We start from the raw sequence: 25,086 nt of genomic DNA, 5'->3' as shown, positions 1-25,086 counted from the left end.
AGAGTCACAGCCCTGCTGACCAGTATCTCAAGTTAATCAAACGACATACAAAATCACAGATAATCTCTATGCTATTGATAATGAGTGATGATACCCACTAGATATCAACATGCAGCTCCTCCCTGCAGTAAAGAACTGTAGATGATAGAACATTGTTTCAGAGCTGAGATTTGTCTGAGCTTGTAAATGCTGTACTAGAGGGTGAGACACCCTGCCTGGCCTGGCTATGAAATGCTGCCTGCTGCCCTATCATCATGTCTCATACAGGGATAAGCCTATGTCATCATTTCCTCCCCAGTAACATACAGTAGGTACTAATATAGACATTTGTGAATAGAGGGTTTACCAATTCCCTCCAACTTATTCAGTACTCGTATTGTAGTTTTATCACGTATCTGCACAGTAGTTAGCTTACACTAACTGCCTACATAAATAATACGTTAACACAAATCTTTAATGACACAATGTGACGTTGGACCAGTTGCTTTATGCCTACATTTTTTTAACAGAAAGGTACATCAGTTAAATTCAGGATATTCCGGCCTTGTTATCTGAAACAATTGACCCATCTAAGGGAATTCTCTCGTGCCAATAAATATCAGCCAAGGAACTGGCCTTTCTCCCAGTGTTGACAAAGGGTTAAACAACAATGTGTCTAAAAGTCATGTCTGCACAGCCCATTAACACCCCAGAAAACAGATAAGCCAGTGTCACAGCAGACGCCAAAGCCCTGGAGAAAGAACCTTTTGTCCAACCGGGTTGGGGTTTCCACGGAGATGGGGCAATACATTCAGGTTTGGTCTGTTTGGATCAGTGGCTGAATGCACGTGCATTTAGCTTTCTCTTTCCTCCCCCTTCTTCTCTCTCTCCCTCGGTTTCTGTCTCTCTGAGTCGGCGCTCGCTCGCTCACACTATTTCCCTATTCTTCTCTCTCTCCCTTTTTTCTCCCTTTTCTGTTTTCTCTTCTTTCTCAAATTCAAATTCAGATTCAGATTGATTTCTTGGCATGAGTTACAATTTGTAGATATTGCCAAAGCAGTATACTGGCACAGCATTTCAGTAAATACAGTACAATGCAATGACGATAACGAAATACAGTTCATTTCAGTAGTAATAATAATAGTACATACTGTATAATCATGCATACAGGTACAACAGTACTGCTGTTGTATTGTGTAATCTTCAGTCAATACATTTCATTAAATAAAAATAAGATTAGAAAAAAGAAAAAGAGTGGCAAATAAATAAACAACTCTCTCTGTCTCTCAACCCACCGCCCCCCTCTCTCTCTCCCCCCTCTCCCTCTAGCATATATAACAAGTGCATCGGGAAAATGTAACAACCAAACAGGACAGCACTCGGTCTGTTGATGTTACAGGCAGCTCAGCTGGCCCGTTGGGTAAAGCTTGGGACCTTGTGTGTGTTTAGTTAATCCAGCCTTCAGAACGAGTGGTGTCAACGAGGCTGTTGATCAGGAGCCAGCGGGATAACACACACGCACACACACATCGCCAGTGCTCTGCCTGTAGGCCTAAAGCACGCCTGGCTTCAGAATGTAGCCCCATGCTTTTTTTCTCTCTCGATTTTAGCTCCCTTGTCAACATTATTCAGACATGTTGTAGTTGTTTACAGAAGGGTTTTGAAGAATGAAGCTGGGTGGGAGGCGTTAATGTATCACTTGACGGTTGTTCTGTCTAGCACGTCTTTTCTTCTTATCACAGGAACTTTTAGAGGAACACTGACTGTATTTATTCATTGTGTCACCATTATGTTGTTGCTATTTATCTTTTTTCTTTAGCTCTGCGTTGTTAGGAAAGGATCCGTAAGTAAGCATTTTACTGTTAGTCTACACCTGTTGTTAACGAAGCAGGTGACAATTAACATTTTGTTTTATTTGGATTTGACTGTGATAGTACTGTGGTTTTCTGACGGTTTACAGGCAGATAAATGGGGTTACAAAATGCAACGTTATCCGGGCTGAAAGTCTGTCAGTGTTGGTATCCTGGGAAGACAAATGTATTTGCAGTAGAAACAGTGGAATTCTTAAGAGCAATAATATCACGTTATTGGCTCAGGTTTTATCTTCAGCCATGGCCTTGCGGGAAGCACAATCAGTTGTGTTTAAAATTCTATCACGTTTAGACCAAACAACGGCTATTCGTCTGCAAAAATGTTCAGGCTCTATGCACTGAAAGCAGCATTATATAGGCCTTGACCAACTATTTTACCACACCCATTGAAATAAAGCATGCACTGCCATCATGGGGAAAGAAAACATGCCATTCTGTAGTTACATGTAGTCAAGCGATGAAAACTCACTGACAAGACATGACAGGATTTCCACCTGAATCAACTGTTTGTACACTTGGTTTTGTAAGACATTTGAGTTCTCTCTACCGGGTTGAGGCAAGACAATTTTACCTTTAGCAGGCAAGTTGTACATGTTTTGTTTGATAACACCATTCTCAGGAAACCCTAGACACTGAGATGTGCGTGAAAAGCCCAGGAGGGCGGTCATATCTGAGATACTGGATCAGGTGTGCCTAGGACCGATGATCATACCACGCTCAAAGTTGCTTAGGTCACTCGTTTTGACCATTCTAACTTTCAATCGAACAGCAACTGAATGCCTCGGTGCCAGTCTGTCTGCTTTATATAGCAAGCCACAGCCACGTGACTCACTGTCTGTAGGGACGATCCATTTTCGTGAACGTGGCCGTGTACCTAATAAATTGGCCGGTGAGTGTATGTACTGTACATTTGTATACTTTTAAATGATGTACGGCAATTCCACAGTAACAGAATGATGCTGAGACTTAAAATGTATGCCAAACAAAAAACAATAAAATATTCAAGTTAAACAAACCATACAACTCTATGCACCAGGATGAGTTCTAAAAACCTTTTAACATAGATTTGTGTTTGACATATACTTTAAAGTGAAACACCTAAGTCTCAGCATCATTCAGCATCATGTTACTGTGGAATTGCCCTGTACTTCTATCTAAAATACACACACAGGCGCCTTCACATAAATCATCTACGATGTGTTTTATGTCTAGCCTGACATGAGGTTTAGAGTCTAGTCTTACATGAGGTTTAGAGTCTAGCCTTACATGAGGTTTAGAGTCTAGCCTTACATGAGGTTTAGAGTCTAGTCTTACATGAGGTTTAGAGTCTAGCCTTACATGAGGTTTAGAGTCTAGCCTTACATGAGGTTTAGAGTCTAGCCTTACATGAGGTTTAGAGACTAGCCTTACATTAGGTTTAGAGTCTAGCCTTACATAAGGTTTAGAGTCTTACATGAGGTTTAGAGTCTAGCCTTACATGAGGTTTAGGGACTAGCCTTACATTAGGTTTAGAGTCTAGCCTTACATAAGGTTTTGAGTCTTACATGAGGTTTAGAGTCTAGCCTTACATGAGGTTTAGAGTCTAGCCTTACATGAGGTTTAGAGACTAGCCTTACATGAGGTTTAGAGTCTAGCCTTACATAAGGTTTAGAGTCTTACATGAGGTTTAGAGTCTAGCCTTACATGAGGTTTAGGGACTAGCCTTACATTAGGTTTAGAGTCTAGCCTTACATAAGGTTTTGAGTCTTACATGAGGTTTAGAGTCTAGCCTTACATGAGGTTTAGAGTCTAGCCTTACATGAGGTTTAGAGACTAGCCTTACATGAGGTTTAGAGTCTAGCCTTACATGAGGTTTAGAGTCTTACATGAGGTTTAGAGTCTAGCCATGTAAGGCTAGACTCCTCACATTAGGTTTAGAGTCTAGCCTTACATGAGGTTTAGAGTCTAGCCTTACATGAGGTTTAGAGTCTAGCCTTACATGAGGTTTAGAGTCTAGCCTTACATGAGGTTTAGAGACTAGCCTTACATGAGGTTTAGAGTCTAGCCTTACATGAGGTTTAGAGTCTAGCCTCACATTAGGTTTAGAGTCTAGCCTTACATGAGGTTTAGAGTCTAGCCTTACATGAGGTTTAGAGTCTAGCCTTACATGAGGTTTAGAGTCTAGCCTTACATGAGGTTTAGAGACTAGCCTTACATGAGGTTTAGAGTCTAGCCTTACATGAGGTTTAGAGTCTAGCCTTACATGAGGTTTAGAGACTAGCCTTACATGAGGTTTAGAGTCTAGCCTTACATGAGGTTTAGAGGCTTACATGAGGTTTAGAGTCTAGCCTCACATTAGGTTTAGAGTCTAGCCTTACATGAGGTTTAGAGTCTAGCCTTACATGAGGTTTAGAGTCTAGCCTTACATGAGGTTTAGAGTCTAGCCTTACATGAGGTTTAGAGTCTAGCCTTACATGAGGTTTAGAGACTAGCCTTACATGAGGTTTAGAGTCTAGCCTTACATGAGGTTTAGAGTCTAGCCTTACATGAGGTTTAGAGACTAGCCTTACATGAGGTTTAGAGTCTAGCCTTACATGAGGTTTAGAGTCTTACATGAGGTTTAGAGTCTAGCCTCACATTAGGTTTAGAGTCTAGCCTTACATGAGGTTTAGAGTCTAGCCTTACATGAGGTTTAGAGTCTAGCCTTACATGAGGTTTAGAGTCTAGCCTTACATGAGGTTTAGAGTCTAGCCTTACATGAGGTTTAGAGGAAATGTTTTCTCTCTGAGAGACAGTGTAAGCGTGAAAGTGCCTCAGGTGTGGAAAATCACATCTGCTTTACAGCAGTCAGACTGGCTTGTCAGGCTGACAAATCAGAGGTCACACGTCAGATATACACATTACAACAGAGACCAACAGGTATCTGTCTGACACCAGGGGAAAATCTCAAATTACTACATAAAATATTTCCAGGAGGGCATTTTTGGGGGGCAGAAATTGAACCACACAGACGGACAGACAGACGGACAGACAGACGGGGTTCTACCCAAAAGTAGTGCATTATACAGTGAATAGGAATTCCTCAAAATCAGGATATCATAAAACAAGCCTCGATCTACAACTCAGAGGGAAATTAGAAGGCAAACATGCCGAATCTCAACAATTATAGATTCAGAACATAAGGAGAATAAGAATGTGCATGTACAAATGGACAAATTAACTATATACAGTGCTTTCGGAAAGTATTACGACACCTAGACTGAATTTTGTTACATTAAAGCCTTATTCTATAATGGATTAAATAATTTGTTTCCCTCATCAATCTACAGATAATACCCCATAATGAAAAAGTTTTAAAAATATATATATATATATATTAGCAAAAATATATATATTTTTACCATTATTTAACTAGGCAATTCAGTTAAGAACAAATTCTTATTTTCAATGTCGGCCTAGGAACAGTGGGTTAACTGCCTTGTTCAGGGGCAGAATGACAATATTTTTACTTTGTCAGCTCGGGGATTCGATCTTGCAACCTTTCGGTTACGAGTCCAAAGCTCTAACCACTAGGCTCCCTGGCGCCCCATTTATATATATTAATGAAATATTACATTTACATAAGTATTCAGACCCTTTACTCAGTACTTTGTTGAAGCACCTTTGGCAGCGATTACAGCCTCAAGTTACAGCCATAGGTATGACGCTACAAGCATGGCAAACCTATATTTGGGGAGTTTCTCCCATTCTTCTCTGCAGATCCTCTCAAGCTCTATCAGGTTGGAAGGGGAGCGTCGCTGCACAGCTATTTTCAGGTCTCGCCAGAGATGTTCGATCGGGTTCAAGTCTGGGCTCTGGTTGGGCCATTCCAGGACATTCAGCAACTTGTTCCGAAGCCACTCCTGCGTTTTCTTGGCTATGTGCCTAGAGTCATTGTCCTGTTGGAAGGTGAACCTTCGTCCCAGTCTGAGGTCCTGAGCGCTCTGGAGCAGTTTTCATCAAGGATCTCTCTGTACTTTTCTCAGTTCATCTTTCCCTCGATTCTGACTAGTCTCCCAGTCCCTGAAGCTGAAAAACATCCCCACAGCATGATGCTGCCAGCACCATGCTTCACTGTAGGGATGGTGGCGGGTTTCCTCCAGACATGATGCTTGCCATTCACGCAAAAGAGTTCAATCTTGGTTTCATCAGACCAGAGAATCTTCTTTCTCGTGGTCTGAGTCCTTTCGGTGCTTTTTGGCAAACTCCAAGCTCCCGTCTGGCCACTCTACCATAAAAGCCTGATTGGTGAAGTGCTGCCGAGATGTTTGTCCTTCTGGAAGGATATCCCATCTTCACAGAGGAACTCTGGAGCTCTGTCAGAGTGACCATCGGGTTCTTACCTCCCTGACCAAGGCCCTTCTCCCCCTATAGCTCAGTTTGGCAAGCTCTAGGAAGAGTATTGGTGGCTCCAAATGTCTTCCATTTAAGAATGAGGGAGGCCATTGTGTTCTTGGGGACCTTGGTACCCTTCCCCAGATCTGTGCCTTGACACAATCCTGTTTCAGAGCTCTACGGACAATTTCTTCAACCTCACGGCTTGGTTTTTGCTCTGACATGCACTGTCAACTGTGGGATCTTATGTAGACAGGTGTATGCCTCCCCAAATCATGCCCAATCAATTGAATTTAAAACAGATGGACTCCAATAAAGTTGTAGAAACATCTCAAGGATGATCAGTGGAAACAGGATGCACCTGAGCTCAATTTCCAGTCACATAGCAAAGGGTCTGAATACTTATGTAAAAAGTATTTCTGTATGTTATTTCTAATAGATTTGCAAAAATGTTTGAAAAACTGTTTTAGCTTTGTAATTATGGTGTATTGTCTGTAGATTGATGAGGACCATTTTTTATTGAATCAATTTTAGAATAAGGCGTAACGTAACGAAATGTGGAAAAAGTCAAGGGGTCTGAAACAAACACATGACTCATATAGAGCTTGAATATAACCATGTTGTTTATTAGACCGATGGGAGGACCACACAGGAAGAGGCTAAAATGTAGGTATTGGTATTAGGAAAGCGCACCCATTATTGAAATCAGACAGCCACCTCCCTTGATCCAGCCCCAAGGACGGTTTGGGGAAGCAAAGGCAACTTGTTTTGTTTGTGGAGCTATTGTTCTCTTCCTAATGGGGGAATCCTTTTTGTGCAAGCCATATTCCACATAAATGTTCTGCTTTAAGACCCAAGGGTAGGCTTGTTACTGAAGTTACCACACCTCAAATGATGAGAAAATGAGAAATTCCAGGCTCTGGTATCTAAATATGATGCAATGTGTTAGGGAGTGTATGAAGATTAAAGAAAAGACTATGATAGGCAACTGAGGGATAGCACGGAAATGTGGCAATATTCCAAACCAAATGTCAAGAATCTGACCCTGTTTTTCTGAAGGTTGTTTGTATATCTTTGATTTTCAGGTGTTAAAATCATCCTTTTTTGGTTGATAGAGAAGAAAGATTCCAGTCACTTTTTCATCTGTTGAAGAGCCAGGTTTAGTTGTGAGAGGAGTCAAGAGGAGAGAGCGTGTGAGAGAGAGGGTGTGAAAGAGTGAACGTGTGTGTGAGAGAGAGAGAGAGAGAGAGAGAGAGAGAGAGAGAGAGAGAGAGTGAGAGAGAGAGAGAGAGAGAGAGGGAGAGAGAGAAGGACCCACAGGATATACCTAGGCCACAGTGGAAAACACCTTCATTTGTCTACTAGCCAACCAAACAGCCAAATAACATACAAGGAACTGGAAGTAAGTTCTTTAAGTTTTCGATTAGCTGACATCTATATGGTATTACATAAAACCCCTTTTGTACTTAGGCCTTAGGTCTTTTATCTTTTACAACATAGAAGAACAACTGCCAATGTTTGTGCCATTATTGCAGTTCAATATTTGAAAAGCTGTGTGCTGCTATATACTTAAACAGGCCTACTGTTACAGCATATGCAGAGTTTATAGGTTATCTGTACGCTTTAACCTTACTAATCGAAATATTTGTAGAGAAAAAACATAATTGCACGCAATCATACTGTGATAACATGCCTCAATAAAATAAAGGATATTAACAGTGATTTTGCTTATGGGGAAGAAAAATACTCAGTCAAAGCATTTAATTCACAGTCTGTGTTATCTGATCAACTTTTTTTATTAGTAAAATATGACTTCATCGCAATCAGTATAAGGGGTCGCAGAACTCAAGTGAGCAATGGGCTGTTTTCCTGGTACACGATACTGCCTGCACCTGTTGAGATGGTAAGATAGCAGCAGGGCCTTTAGCTCGTTTTTCCAGCCTAAATTCCTGCGTCTCTTTCCACTGGAGCCTCTCACACAGCCACAGATGACCCACTGGATCATGGAAAGGCTATAAAAGCACTCCATTACTCTGTTACCATGTAAATACAAAGGACTGAAATCACCTCAATTAATAACTACTCGTGCTGGGACAATAAACCAAAAATGATCGACACCGACCATACCGATCACTTATCCCAGGCATTTTGCTGATATCCTTCAATGCGATAAGTAGCCTATACTAGAGAGATGTGAAGATTAAAATGAAATATGTTTTGTAATATGGGTGATGATTAATGAGACAATTGATGGCTACAACCATAAAACTAGTAGTAGTAGTTTAAAGGATAATAAAACAATTAATTTGATGCACATTAATGTTATAAACTTATTGTTCCATTTATCGTTATCGCATCAATTCAGACAATTTATCGCGATATGTATTTTTGTCCATATCGCCCAACTCTAGTAACTACATGTAGACCAGTGGTTCTTAACCTTGTTGGAGGTACTGAACCCCACCAGTTTCATATGCGCATTCACCGAACCCTTCTTAATTGAAAAAAAAATCTAATTCAAAACATAGGTATATATTTGACTGGTGCACAAAATGAACCGTGCATCAACATCACTGTGTTCAAAGAACAAAATCATCAAAACATTTTCACACAGATGATCATTTTCACACAAAAACAAAAACATAATAATGAATATTTACTGCAAATCAGTGTGACTTCTGCTGTTGCCTTTCAGAGACCAGTTCAGAAATGCGCGGCTTCACCTTGGCAAGTGCCACTCTCATGTCATTTTCGCAACAAAGTCTGTTCCTTTTCTTCATTTTTATGTCCAGCATCCTCGAAAAGGATTGCTCGCAAAGATATGTTGTAACAAACGGTATGAAAATCTCCAGAGCTTTCTTAGCAATAACAGGGTACGTTACCATTTGTTGACACCAAAACGTTGAAAGCGTTGTTGTTCTGAAGAGTTGCTGTTGAACCTGGCTCTGCTGAATTTCAATGATTTCATCGAGGTATTCATCATTGACATCTGTTGTCTCAACACTAAACGTGAACGGCTGTCTCACCCATGCTGGATATGACTCTCTTGTAGGGAAGTATCCGTCGAGAGAATTTGCAAGCTCATCTAAGTGCGTGGCAATTGCTTGCTTCAGTTCAGCGGGTACAGAAATGTCTCCGATTCCAGATACATCTTCGATCTTACTTACACAGTCGTCCAGCAGGGGAAAGTTTGCGAAGTTATTGTTCTCTGTTCGTCGTTTCCATAACTGTAGCTTTTTTTGAAAAGCCTTCAGGTTTTCCTCCGCTTCGATGATGTCGACTCCACCGCCCTGCATCTTTTGATTGAGATGATTGAGAGCTGCGAAGATATCGGCCATGTACGCTAAAATGAGAATGAACTCAGAATTTTTGAAGCAATCTGCATGACAATGTTGGTGCTCTTGCAAAAACAGGGCTAATTCCACACGCACGGCAAAAACACGATTCAGCACCTGTCCCCGGGATAACCACCTAACGTTAGAATGGTACAGAAGTACCTCAAATTCAGAGCCCATTTCTTTACACAGCTCACTGAAGATGCGATGCCGCAGAGCACTAGTTCGCACATAGTTCACGCATTCCACTACAATTTTTAATACTTCTGCCAGTTTTGGAGGAAAGGTTTTTGTTGCCAACGCATGCCTGTGCAGAATACAATGCGTAACCATGATGTGTGGTGCATCGGCTTTCACTAGCGCACCAAAACCAGACTTTCTTCCCAGCATGACTGGAGCTCCGTCCGAACAAACTGCAGAAACCATATCCCACAAAAGATTGTTGTCTTTGAAGAAGTCATCCACTAGTTTCTTCACATCGGCTGCCTTAGTTGTTGTTGTAAGAGGCTTACAAAATACAAATTATTCCTTTATCACATCGTCTTTCACATAGCGCACGAATACAGCAAGCTGGCTTAGATTGGAAACGTCTGTGGTCTCGTCGAGTTGAAGGCTGAATTTTCCAGGCTTGAAATCAGATCTGCAACTACTTGAGCCAAGATGTCTTTGCTCATGTCCTCTATTCTGTCGCTGATGGTGTCATTTGAAAGAGGAATTTGGGATAACTTAACTTTGGCCTCTTTTCCCAGCATGATATTCGCCATCTTCAACGTAGCTGGTTTTATGAGTGTTTCACCAATGGTGTGTGGATTGCCCTGCTTTGCGATCAGGTAAGCAACTTCGTACGATGCTGTGAGGATCGGTTTGTTGATGGGTACAAAGCCGAGAACAGGCAGAGTAGCCTTTTCATCGAATCTGGCTCTCTTCACCTTGAATTCAGCGAGCGTTGTGTTCTTGTATTTTCCATCTCCATGCAGCTTAAGGAAGTGTTCTCTTAGTTTTGCCGGTGCTAGACTAGAATTGCTCAACTTGGCATTGCAAATCATGCAGTTAGGACACTGACTCCCATCACGTTTGGTTATACATGTAAATCCATATTGTACATATTCGTCCGACCACTTTCTTTTTTTGCTCGACATAGTAAGTATGAAGGGATTAAAATATTAAGAAAGAAATCACAAGTTGACTACTGAGCGCACCAAATTCCCTGCAGCACAGATAGGCCAAGCGATGTAGCGTGATCACCTGCAGCCAATGATGGCCAAGCGGAGCGATCGAACCCAGGTTAAGAACCACTGATGTAGACAAAGCCCCTTCTCCAAAGCATATCTACACTGAACAAAAATATAAACCCAACATGTAAAGTGTTGGTCTCATGTTTTATGAGCTGAAATAAAAGACGGCAGAAATATTCCATTTCCACAAAAAGCTTATTTCTCTCAAATGTCTTCACATCCCTTTTGGTGAGCATTTCTCCTTTGCCAAGATTAGCCATCTACCTAACAGGTGTGGCATATCAAGAATCTGAATAAACAACATGATCATTACACAGGTGCACCTTGCGCTGGGGACAATAAAAGGCCACTCTACAATGTGCAGTTTTGTCACACAGCACAATGTCACATATGTCTCAAGTTTTGGCGCTGAGAAGTATTTCTGTCTGTAATAAAGCATAAGCTGCTCCAATGTGATTTTAGAGAATTTGGCAGTACACCCAACCGGCCTCACAACCGCAGACCATGTGTAACTAAGCCAGCCCAGGACCTCCACATCTGGTTTCTTCACCTGTGGGATATTCTGAGAACAGCCACCCGGACAGCTGATAATTACTGTGGGTTTGCACAACCAAAGAATTTCTGCACAAACTCAGAAACCATCTCAGGGAAGCCCATCTGCGTGCTTGTTGTCCTCACCAGAGTCTTGACTTGACTGCGGTTCGGCGTCGTAACCGACTTCAGTGGGCAAATGCTCACCTTCGATGGCCACTGGTACGCTGGAGAAGTGTGCTCTTCACGGATGAATTCCAGTGGCAACTGTACCGGGCAGATGGCAGACAGTGTGTATGGCGTCGTGTGGGCGAGCGGTTTGCTGATGTCAATGTTGGGAACAGAGTGCCCCATGGTGGTGGTGGGGTTATGGTATGGGCAGGCATAAGCTACGGACAATGAACTTAATTACATTTTATCAATGGCAATTTGAATTCACAGAGATACTGTGACGAGATCCTAAAACCCATTGTCGTGCCATTCATCCTCAATCATCACTATGTTTCAGCATGAAAATTGCACGGCCGCATTTCACAAGGATCTGTACACAATTCCTGGAAGCTGAAAATGTCCCAGTTCTTCCATGTGCCTGCATACTCACCAGACATATCACCCATTGAGCATGTTTGGGATGCTCTGGATCGACGTGTATGACAGCGTGTTTCAGTTCCTATCCACCAACTTCGCACTGCCATTGAAGAAGAGGGGGGCAACTTTTCACAGGCCACAATCAACAGCCTGACCAACTCTATGAGAAGGAGATGTATTACGCTGCATGAGGCAAATTGTGGTCCCAGCAGATGCTGACTGGTTTTCTGATCCACGCCCCTACCTATTTTTTAAAAGGTATCTGTGACCAACAGATGCATATCTGTATTCCCAGTCATGTGAAATCCATAGAATTTATTTCTTGACTGATTTCATTAGAACTGAATAATATATCACTGAAATCACTGCTGACCATCTGGTAGGGGATGGAAAACATTTCTTGACGTTTAAACTGCCATTGTTTTATCGGTTTCCCGTTGAACTATAAGAAAAATACATTCAATTCCATGTGAATTCACAATGCAGCTGTTCTGCTTCCAGCAATGGTTTGGATCTCACGGTGCGTCCCTTTCAGATGGTTAAGCATTGGACCTGTACTACCATTACTTTAGGCCAACCTCAATTCCACCTGGCAAAGTCTGCATTTCCTTCTCATTGAACTTCTCAAAGTATTGCCATACAGGACTTCATTGTTGTCGCTTGTCTTTCTCTGCCATTTTTCCAACTGTTAATTCCTCGACTCCTTGTACGTCAACTCCTGGTGTCGACTCCCATTTCTGAGTGTCAAGATTCGATTCCGCTAGGTTAAGATTCAGTATTTTTGGAATGGAGATTTATTAGTTGCCGTACATCCAAGAACACAAACCCTCGCACTAAGCCTATCTATTGGCAATCAAAAACTGTATGTCCCAATGGAACAATGTATCTTGCAATTTCTTGGCTTGCAATGTCTCGCAACTTCAGTAAAGCAGAGCCTATGATCAATGAATAGGCTAAGATATTCTACATGCAACAGACCAAAGACTGAACACACTTGCATCATTAGCGAAGAGAAAGAGCAGAGGTGGAATCATTAGTCCAAACAATTGTAAAATAGAACTAAAACGAGTTTTTATTCGACAAATTCAGGTTGGCCCCTCCCCAAGATCACCCGTTCACCTACTCTGCTTCTCACAAAGACACGTTGGTTGGATCCAAAAAATCTCAGACCAAAGAGATTTCCAAAGGTCTAATGTCCATTGCTGATGCTTCTTGGCCCAAGTCTCTTCTTCTTTTTGGTGTCATTTAGTAGTGGTTTCTTTGCAGCAATTCGACCATGAAGGCCTGATTCACGCAGTCTCCTCTGAACACTTGATGTTGAGATGTGTCTGTTACTTGAACTTTTATTTGGGCTGCAATCTGAGGTACAGTTAACTCTAATGAACTTATCCTCTGGGTCTTCCTTTCCTGTGGCGGTCCTCATGAGAGACAGTTTCGTCATAGCGCTTGATGGTTTTTGCGACTGCACTTGAAGAAAGTTCTTGAAATGTTACGGATTGACTGACCTTCATGTCTTAAAGTAATGATGGACTGTCATTTTTCTTAGCTTATTTGAGCTGTTCTTGCCATAATATGGACTTGGTCTTTTACCAAATGGGCTATCTTCTGTACACCACCCATACCTTGTCACAACACAACTGATTGCCTAAAATGCATTAAGAAGGAAAGAAATTCCACAAATTAACTTTTAACAAGGCACACCCATTAACTGAAATGCATGACTACCTCATTAAGCCGGTTGAGAGAATGTCAAGAATGTACAAAGTTGTCATCAAGGCAAAGGGTGGCTACTTTGAACAATATAAAATATAAAATATATTTTGATTTGTTCAACACTTTTTTGGTTACTACATGATTCCATGTGCTTTTTCATAGTTTTGATGTCTTCACTATTATTCTACAATGTAGAAACTAGTATAAATAAAGAAAAACCTTTGAATGAGTAGGTGTGTCCAGACTGTTACTGTAGGTCTCCCGTTTGGCATGTCTCTTGTGATGCGGTTCACAGGAGCACTGACGGATGTGTTGACATGACAACTGTGTCAGAGTTTTGAACAACCCTTCCCCCCCTTTTGTTCCATGCTGGCTGAAGAACTAGCTAGCCAGTAACTAGCTAACACCAGGCACAGATGAAAGGGGAGACATAAGTATCTTTGCCATAGATGAATAGTGTACATTTTTTATTGAATTTGATGACACCCTACAGTCAAATTTAGGCACCAGTAGAGTAGACATCTAGCTATATATACAATACCCCTCTGCAAACATGCCTTCTCCGATGTTGGCAGTATTTATTTAAATTAGATAAGAGAATATCGTGTTACCATTGGTGTATTAAAATGAGAGTTAGGGTGATGTCACCCTATCCCCTTAATAATCCTGCCTCCTGAATCCAAGTGTTTGACATGGAGGAGGGTGTATCTCCCTCCAGCTCCCTGACAGGTTAATTGTCAGTTACAGAGGGAACCAGCAACTTTATGATCAAACTTCATCAATGTAGAAGCAACAATCATTTTTCAACATACTTTGATCTGGTTTCATCTCAATATCAACCAACTTAATGAAAAACATGATTGACTGTTCATGACCTTTAAGGGTCCGAATTTCATTTAAACGTTAGTTCACACCCCTACCATCTGGTATGCCTAACAGCTCTGGACCTGCTTATCATGACACCTATTGATTCATTTCCATGAAGGCAAAAATGGACAGAAGCCATATTAATGATAACAAGCTGGAAATAATGGTGTCCTAATGACAGAATGGAAATCAGGTCCTATAGCTTCAGCTTACGAAGACACATATAGTGATATTTCTAACAGCACTTCAAGACCAGATATGGCCTTGAACCACAGCTGAGTGCCCCTGCTCATGTCGGCCATAGATCAGAGTCCTCAGCAGAGGTATCAGTGTTCCTTCCTGGATACCTGCAATCTACAAAGCCACCATTGTCCCTCTGTGAAACTGTACTCGTCTCACAAAATGAAATCTCTCTCTGCCACTCTGAGGTAGAGCAGATTATCAAAGAGAGAAGCAGAGAGGGAGAGTTGGTTTCCCTCCAGGCAGCAGTTAGCTCTCATGGCCATGCTCCAGAAGCCATATACACAACAATGGCTTGAGCAGATGAGAAATCTGGGAAGGTCATCAGAGAGCACACCAGGGTTCAAATAGTATTTGTTTTCTTTCAAGCACTTTAGCTGCACTTGACCGAGCTCGCCTGGCGCAATGGAAACAACGGGATTGTCCCAAAAGTGCAAACCCTTTGTATCTGGCACTGATCAAACACTCAAAGGGATCAAACATTCAAAATATTTGAAAGACAACCAATACGGTTTAAACCCAGGTCTGTCAGAGCGGCTACAATGGCCAGGCAAGCACCTCTTTGATTCTAATGAACAACCAGGCTGTTTCTGTGGTTACTAAAGTGTTGTAATCTATATTTCACTCACGACGACGATATTAAAAGAAAAGGAATGCGTTATGGGAAATGATGGAAAACAATGGATGATGGCTGGATTCTAAGGATTCTGGTCCGGTGCAGTGGCACTGAGATAGAAGGTGTGGAAGAATAGTATAGGAGTTAAGTGGCAAACAAAATAAATAAGCTAGTAGTAAGCACCACGCAATCTATGCTTTATTGACAATATGTCGACCCTTAGGTCTTCCTCAGGTCAGACCGGAACATAATCTTTCACCTGCAGCGCCTGCTGTGCCTTTATGTCATATTTTCTTATACAAGAACAGGGGAGATACACTACAGTCTGACTATACCACTCACACAGCTTAATTGAAAGATAGCAGTTTAGTTTGTTGCACTTTGACTGGATGTATACTTACACATCTCACTTGCACTCACTCACAGCCTAGACCGACAGCCATACAAGAGCTCCAGTCACCTATTAACTGGGAATAGCAGAATATTGCTGAGGGGAACTCTACTACCCTCCATATCTCTTCTCTCTCTGACAGCTTGGGGTGGGGAGGGGTGATGAAATGACACATTGACAATATAGGAGTGTTTAGGACGGCCTGCAATAAGAAAATGTCAACCATCTGAAAATGCCTGTCTTTCAATGTGTCCTTTCTACCGATCGAAAACTGTTAATGACTGCAAAAATAGTCATCTTAACCAGTATGGAATTCTCCAAATATAGATCCACTGGAAGACACACTGACTGAAATGCATCCGAGCCCGGTAATGTATAATTGCTGAAATGATTGCTTCCGGGTGGATGATGATAATTCTATGGGTTCTATTGACGTCCTCTCACAGAAGACGACAGTTTATCATCATTAATACCAATGAAGTGCAGGAAGGAACATCAGAAGATATCTCAGATCATCCAGAAGATATTTTTCACCAAATATTGTATTAGGAAAGACCTTGGCTAGATGCCATGGATGTTGATTAGGGGAAAGGCCGCGCCAAAAGTAGCCTGTTTGGCGTGACAAGGACAGCAATAAAGTCGGACTGACAGTACAAACTGATCTGGAACCAAGCTGGTGCCAACTTGCAGGGAGGAAAACTAGAAGATCTCTCTCAACACGAGTTATACCTAAATCCCGCCACAACCACTAAGCGGGTAGCCAGGCCGCTTGGATGTCACAGTAGGACTGACATAGCTGACAGGCCCTACTTCCTGTGGGAGATGGTTAATCGCTGCTAAGTGCATTATCAAATCTCCAATTCTGCTCAACAAGGACAGAGGGAGCCCAGTAGCCAACTGCCTTGCCTTGATGTCTTCCCCATGCATACAGGATAACAACATCTACTAAATGCATTCACATCCCCAGAGCAAACTCGGGCAGGACTTTCAGTCCTTCTTATTGTCACTTATGCATGAAGAACAGTACTGTGGGGTTGTGTTAGTGGTTTTCTCCCACCCAGTGTTTCCCCTATACCCATTTAGCAGTTGCGGGCCGGCACGTATTTTTGTGTGACAATTTTTGGGGGAGATGGTAAAATGTTCAGTGTTAACTTAAAACCAGATAAAGTATATAGAAAATATAATGGAGCCATATAAAGTATTTTAATATAAGATCATCTAGATAGCATAAGAACACAGCATAAGCTATGGCAAGATGTGTAGAATTGCATAACATTAGCTTTCAAACTGCACATTTTCTCTCAGCCCCATGACAAAATCTGTAGAATTGCAGGAAAATAACTTTAAAACGGTACAATGTTCACAGCAAAAGTTTGTCTCTGTGGCCAAGATAAGAAAAAATATAAATACATACATTGGCCACATCCCATGCTAACTTTGCCACCACTGCTGAAAAAGTTCAACACTGACATTTAGCCCCAGGACAGAAAAATAATAGTCTATCTAGAACTCTAGAGAAATTCTAGGAAAATGCTGACACAGAAGTTTTTCGTTTTGAGTAGGCTACATTTATTTCTTTTTATGACTTGATGTGGAAGACAAGCCACAACATCATTAACATAATGCGACTTTCTTGGCATCTTCTCTCTCTACTGAGTAACTCATATCACTTCAAAGTGTTAACCTCCAACACACAGTGAACAGCAAACCTGGTTTAAAAAAAAACAGATTAAGCGATACCTCTCCCCTAAGTGGATGTACTGATAATATGTAGGTTGTGTGTGACGTTTGAAATATATGTAGTTCTGTCCTTGAGCTGTGCTCGTCTATTAATGTTCTGTATTATTACACGTTTCATGTTTCGTGTGGACCCCAGGAAGAGTAGCTGCTGCCTATCGCAACATGCTAATGGGGATCCTAACCAAATACCAAATACCTTTCCAATCCGAACCTCTCAGTTTCTTTAATGAGACATAGCTGTAACATTTAAGATGGCTGTTTTGAAATCAGCCAAAATGAGGAAAATGATGTTAAATGAACAGACTATATCATACGGTCATTTCTCACAATGTTTGGTACTTTCCGAATGCAGCGTATGTCAACAATCCTTCCGCCAAAGGACTATTCTATGGATTACATTTTGTGAAAATACCCCAAATCATGGTACATTTTTGTGTGTCTGGTTTTAGGAGGAATCACTCTATGGCAGGGCTTGAAATTCTGCAAAATTCTATGCATCGCCAGCTTTCTAAACTAATGTTCTGTGTACTGAACCTTAAAAAGACTAACTCTCCAGTCAGGCAACTACTGACTCTCTAAAAGCCTTATTTAGGGTCGTTTCACTTCTTTTACAACAGGGTGCCAATGTGCGCCTTCCAGTTTGTTTAGCTGCTCTGAAATATTTAGGAAATCTGTCTTTTGGCTCACAAACACGCCTGACTTGTTATGATTCTGTGAACACCGGCTGGGACTGGGAGAAGAACTTGCTAGAACGGGCTGATAAAACCTGTTGCACTTGTTAACTCTATAGGGACTCAGTAGGGACAACGGTTTGTAGGCACTCGGTAGGGAGCATGGGTTGTTGGTTCTAGTCAGGGTCCACGGTTTGTAGGCACTCTGTAGGGAGTATGGGTTGTTGGTTCTAGTCAGGGTCCACGGTTTGTAGGCACTCTGTAGGGAGTATGGGTTGTTGGTTCTAGTCAGGGTCCACGGTTTGTAGGCACTCTGTGGGGAGTATGGATTGTTGGTTCTAGTCAGGGTCCACGGTTTGTAGGCACTCTGTAGGGAGCATGGGTTGTTGGTTCTAGTCAGGGACCACGGTTTGTAGGCACTCTGTAGGGAGCATGGGTTGTTGGTTCTAGTCAGGGACCACGGTTTGTAGGCACTCTGTAGGGAGCATGGGTTGTTGGTTCTAGTCAGGGACCACGGTTTGTAGGCACTCTGTAGGGAGCATGGGTTGTTGGTTCTAGTCAGGGACCACGGTTTGTAGGCACTCTGTAGGGAGCATGGGTTGTTGGTTCTAGTCAGGGACCACGGTTTGTAGGCACTCTGTAGGGAGCATGGGTTGTTGGTTCTAGTCAGGTACCACGGTTTGTAGGCACTCTGTAGGGAGCATGGGTTGGAAAGCTGTGATTGTTATCTGCTACAGTGGTGTTGGGGGACAGGATAATAAGACTTGATGATGATAGATGAACAATGGATCTAAAGGTTATGAAGGCTTAAAGAGGCTTCCACCTTCTTCCACCTGCCTCTCCTGGGATATATGGAGTCATTCCACCATTATATTCTGTTCTAACTGGCTTGATGTGAGTAAACAAACCAGTGTTGTACAAATATAATAGACTTGAATTCTGCACATTAGGACACACTTTTTGGGTGATAATGTTTTTGAACATTGAATCTTACTCTTTCATCCAAGCACTGTGATTAGCATGTCTGCGTTATTGATGTTGTTGTTTTTGTCCTCTTAGTTTGAGTGCCACTTATTGTAAATCACTCTAAATAATAACATCTGCTAGCTAGCCTACATTACTAAAATGAAACATAAATGTTTTGATCTCCGTAAAGATTTTCTCCCACGACATTGCCACCACAAAAGACTACATTGGCCTTCTTGTCAGCTGAGGGATGACATACAGTTCACTGGGTGCTTGTCCTATCGCCTCCTGGTTTACTCTGCCTCTCAAAGCTTCTGTTTACTTAGTTTATTCATGCTTACTGAGGAAGCAAACTAAATTGGTGTCAGAAGTCGTACATGTTGTAGGGCAGGGCTATTTAACTCTTACCCTACGAGGTCCGGAGCTAAATCATTTTTTACCTGATAATTAATTGCACCTACCTGGTGTCCAAGGTCTAAACCTGATTAGAGGGGGACCATTTTTTTTAAAGCAGTGGAACTGGCTTCGAGGTCCAGAGTAGAGTTTGAGGGTTGTAGGGAAAGACCCACAAACCAAAAAACACCTTCAATGTGCCATGCAACTAAACTCATTTGTCTACTTTAGAATCATTACAATTGTACTGTGGTTAAAATACAATCTACAATGGTTGAAGAACACAGACAAATGAAATAGTTTAGAGTAGCAGACATAACAGCTCCACTTGTGTCTAGTTAACAATAACCCTGTACATTCATACATTAGAACAAGGCCATGAGAAAGACCTTCACTGTTTTCCCTACAGCAAACCTGCTTCATACATCAATTAAAACAGATTATTTGTTGAATATACGTTTGGTAACAGAATGATGGTTTGTGCTGTTTGTGCCGTCATTCTGTTGCCAAATTTTGGATCTGCACTGTTTCTTGTACAATTTTCTGTTGTTAAAGGCAGGCCTTGTCTTGTGCATGAGTTGTATGGTTTAACTTTTCTTTTTGGCGGGTTTTTGTTGTACATACATTTTAAAGTGGAATTGGATTTGTCCTTTACGTACGTAAATTATGTATACTGTGCAAAATGATGTTCTCCAACTTGTACACTGAGGTTACAAAACAATAGGACTGACCATAGACTGACCAGGTGAAAGCTATGATCCCTTATTGATGTCACTTGTTAAATCCACTTCAATCAGTGTCGATGAAGGGGAGGAGACAGGTTAAAGAAGGATTTTTAAGCCTTGAGACAATTGAGACATGGATTGTGTATGGGTGCCATTCAGAGGGTGAATGAAAAAGACAAAAGATTTAAGTGCCTTTAAAGGTATGGTAGTAGGGGGCGCCAGGCAGACCACTTTGAGTGTCTCAAGAACTGCAACGCTGCTGGATTTTTTCATGCTCAACAGTTTCCAGTGCATATCATGAATGGTCCAGCAACCAAAGGTCATCCACCCAACTTGACAACTGTGGGAAGCAATGCAGTTAGTCAACATGGGCCAGCATCCCTGTGGAAAGCTTTCCACACCTTTTAGAGTGTCTATGCCCCCAACGAATTGAGGCTGTTCTGAGGGGAAAGGAAGTGCAACTTAATATTATGAAGGTGTTACTAATGTGTTGTACACTCAGTGTATGTTGCAATTCAAAGTATGGTACAGTGGAAGCCATTACGAAACAACTCTCCTCCATTCCCGGGCATCATCAATGGAGTGAATATTCTGGTGCGTTGGCTACGGCTGCGTTTCGCATGGAAGGCGTACTGTAGTCCGCGCTGTAGTGGTCTATTGGTCCATTCCTGTGTTCCTTGGCACATCAAACTGGACCTACCTTACTATGAAAGTATATCATCGATATATACGAGAATAATACACTGTGAGTAAACTATTTTTCACAAGTGTCCTACATACTCTCAGACAAGTAATAACCAGGAAGAGTTATTCTCTCCTGGATTCTTTCCCAAGCAGGCTGTCTGGAGTTTCTACATCGTTGAGAGTTTGTATGGAGCTCACGGCAGTGAAATACCTAAACGTTCGTTGATAATTTAAAGAAAAGCAATTCGGATACCAAAAAAATTCCGTAAAATATGCTAACATAAGCACATCAAAGTTCGTTGTCTTACCTTTCTTTTCCGGTAAAGCACACGAGACCAAGGAGACTAAAGAGGTGAAAACGATCCAGATTTGAAACTGTGTAGCCATGGTATTTTTTAAACTCGTCTTCATTTTTCCTCTCCGAATGAAAACTGTGTCAGTCCATACTAATTAGGTCTACAATTCAACTAACTTTACAGTGAAACTGTGAGCTGGCGTCTACTGAAGGACTTTTCCTTTGCTTGTAAGTTTGACAGCTCCTCCTCTCCAGGCTGTGTAGCTCCACAATACGAGGCGCTCGAAGGAAAGCAAGAGAAATGGAAGGGATTTCCGACGTCATCCGTAGGGAGGACCATTGGTGTATATTCTCATGTATTCTCTCAGGTAAACGGGTCACCAGGTTTGACGTTCCAATGGGTCTCTCTCAACATTTTCTGTATGGCGCTACACATTCTCATGATGTTATTTACAATTAAGGACAGAAAAATACAGAAGAAGATTTTTGTTGTTGTTGTTGTTGCGAAATGTAACATTTTGAGCCCTGAATGCTGATTGGCTGACAGCCGTGTTATGTCAGATCGTATACCACGGTTGTGACAACACATTTATTTCCACTGCTCTAATTACATTGGTAACCAGTTTATAATAGCAATAAGACACCTCAGGGGGTTGTGGTATCTGACCAATATATCACGGCTAAGGGCTGTGTCCAGGCACTCGGCATTGCTTTGTGCATAAGAACAGCCCTTAGCCGTGGTATATTGGCCATACCCCCCCCAGACCTTATTAGTTAAACATTCCATGTTATTCGACTCAAACGAGAATTATCGATCGAGTCCAGCACAGAGAATTATCGCTCGAGTCCAACAAAATGGAATACAACGTTGTGGGGAAAGTTCGGAATGAGACAATTTCATGTGTACAACATCTAAAGACCTGTGTCACTATACTGAGAGCATTGCCGTTTCTAAAACAACTTAGTTGAGTGTTTTGGGTGCCCCTGCAACTGCAGCATGAGCATGGGGAGTATCACAAAAAAATGTGTCTTTACAGTACACTTCTATAACATTCCATTTATGTAAAAAAAAGATATAAAAAATTGTTAAAACAAAAGCAGTGAACTTGTCCGTTAAGTCAGACTATAGAGGCGTTATAAATGTGCTTCCAATGTATTATGAAGAGGGTATTTATAGACTATAAAAAGTATAGGCTAAAGTATATGCTAAAATCATAGCAACAATATATTGCAATCTTATCACCCTCTCTCTAATGTCATACCTTGGGTCTGGTCTAGAGGCCTTCCTCACCTATTTTGTGGACATAAAACAGACAGAGGTGTTGTAAATAATGATGTAAATAACCGCAGAGCCAGAGATGTGTGTGTATCTGTGTGTGTGTATGTATGTGTTTGCATGTATGTGTGTGTGTGTGTGTGTGTGTGTGTGTGTGTGTGTGTGTGTGTGTGTGTGTGTGTGTGTGTGTGTGTGTGTGTGTGTTTGTGTGTGTGTGTGTGTGTGTGTTTGTGTGTGTTATTATTGTTTTGGTCACATCAGTCTGCCCTTAAGCAAGGCAGTTAACCCCCAACAACAGCGCCAATGACATCGATTAAGGCACCTCTCTGATTCAAATATGTTTGGTTAAATGCGGAAGACACATTTTGGTTGAATGTTTTGTTGTGCAACTGACTAGGTATCCCCTTTCCCTTTCAGTCTTCATCACATTATGTTGGAGCAGGGGAGAACGACTGCCCCCTCTCATTGAGGATTGCAGTTCAAGGCTAACTGGAGTTCTGCAATCTAAATCTATAATGGTACCAATCCTTGATTCTATTTCACCAGATGTATGTCCTTAAGCCGATTATTTTAGAATCGCACACAGGAGAAGGTATACGGATAATTTAGTGGCTACCGGCAGCCTGCAGTATCCCGGTCTGCCTTCAACTTGAGATTCTCAATGAGAAGGGGCAGCACTGACCTTGCCTGCAACATCACTTCCTAGAGTAGCTCAAACTGCGCATGCAATGTTTCCAAAAACTCCTCCATGAAGCAAGATGGTGGCACGCTAAAATGAAATCTGTCTCTGTGTTTGCCAAGATGAGTGGAAAATATGTAGACAGAGTGTGTGCATTGTGCAAGTGTGTGCTCTAATTAGTAAGGAACCCCCCACCTGGTTGTCTAGGGCTTAATTGAAAGGGAAAAACCAAAAACCTGCAGACACTAGGCCCTCCATGGAATGAGTTTGGCCCTCCTTGGAATGAATGACACTAGGTCCTCCATGAAATGAGTTTGACACACCTGCTGTAAGCAGTCTATGGACAAGGTATGACAGCAATCCATGCTTTGGTTTAGTTTTCCTGGCACTATTTCCACATGCTAACGTTTTAGCATTTGTGCCACAAATCCAGTTCAAGTCATGGGACCGATATTATAATTTTTCATGCATCATGTTCAAAATATGTAGAAGTGACTTTGTTGGGTTTCACAATCAGTTTGAGATACTTTCGGATGATTTGGTCATGTATCGCGAAAAATGCTAATATCGGTCCCATGACTTGAATGGGTTTTGTGCCACATGCTAAACCATAAATGTACCACAATTCATAAACTTCATCTCCCCTGGAAAAAAAGTGTCTAGACAATATTTCCCCCATAGCATTTGGTTTGCAACAGTTGTTGTTTGTCTAAACATTGCTGCCTGCCTCTCCAACCTGTGCAACAATGTTTCTGTGTCTTTTTTTGAAATCTCCAATGTGCCATGTGAGAAAGAACTTGACGAGACTGACAGCTTCTCTGAGCCAGGCAAATTCATTTATCTGTGATTTTGCAACTACAAGCTTTTGTGTCTCTGTTTTGAGTTTTGAGTTTTATTTGACATATATTTTTTCTTCAGCTCTCAATTGTCTGGATTTCACTGTATTGCACTGTAGCCTTGTCTCACACCCAGACTTTTAATATTCTGCTATGTATTTTTCTATATACATTTTGTTTTAGAAGCACTAAATATATTATTTTCTAGGAAATACAGTTGTCTCATACTATTGCGCCATTACCATCACACTGAACAAAGTAATCAATTATAGTTGCTTTTTCAACATTAAATCATTGTATGGTGTGTACGCTATACCCTACTCCCTAGATATGAAAGATTAAAGAGGCATTGTTACATTTGTTTGATAGAATACACCTCTCTCTCTCAGCCAGGTAACATAATGTCTCATGGGCAGTGTATCAGAGGAAATGTCTTGCACTGGAAAGCAGACCAAGGGTGCACTGCAGTGTAGGAGGGAGTCAGGGGGAGCCTAATGATGCTATTTTAAACCAACACACTCCATGGAAAATATCTGATCTGTCTCCCCTTTTCATGATGAAATTGGATTGATTATTATTATAACGGGTGGGTTTAATTCTGAATTCTGATTGGTTAAAATCGCATTCCAGCCAGTGTCTAATTCCACAAGTTACCACCGGCTAAATCTATGAGGTTAAAATGCCTATTCACTTTGTTCAAACTGACTGCGCAATCCACTGTCTCATCAGCTCAGCCAAGCAATTTATAAACTTGATCTCCACAACGGCTATGAAAAGCATTATCTCACATTTCTTTTAGACTAACATTTCGTTTTCAACAGCAAAGATTTGTATTAACCATGCTGTCTGTCTCTCTGACATTTTCAACATTGTTTCAATATTCAAATTCGATCTCCATATTAATGAACGTGTCTGGAGTCGGGACGAGAGAGACAGGCAGCGTTTCTCAGCCAGTCGAAATCATGAATCAGCTGGCATAATTTTTATGGATATATACAAAGAAGTAATTTGAAAAAAGGTCAAACGAAACGAAGTGCAGCTAGTTTTTCAGTTGTTCCAGCTTTAATTTGAAGTTATTGTGTTAGCTGTGTGTGTTGGCTAG

The 25,086-nt window shown here is 41.5% G+C and overlaps 1 protein-coding gene across 1 annotated transcript in view; it reads right to left on the bottom strand.

Annotated features, from left to right (window-relative positions):
* LOC110508550 (epidermal growth factor receptor) overlaps nt 1-21,521 on the bottom strand; it is a 57,264-nt gene extending 35,743 nt beyond the window's left edge. Inside the window, exon 1 of the mRNA XM_036966310.2 lies at nt 21,207-21,521. Within this exon, the coding sequence (XP_036822205.2) occupies nt 21,207-21,309 (103 nt within the window). The 5' untranslated portion in view covers nt 21,310-21,521. The remainder of the gene's footprint in view (nt 1-21,206) is intronic.
* Between the last annotated feature and the right edge of the window lie 3,565 nt (nt 21,522-25,086).

Source organism: Oncorhynchus mykiss, chromosome 28 (genome assembly GCF_057628025.1).
Source record: "Oncorhynchus mykiss isolate SJ-2025 chromosome 28, ASM5762802v1, whole genome shotgun sequence".
Lineage (NCBI taxonomy): Eukaryota > Metazoa > Chordata > Actinopteri > Salmoniformes > Salmonidae > Oncorhynchus > Oncorhynchus mykiss.
This window is presented reverse-complemented; position numbering and strand designations above follow the sequence as displayed.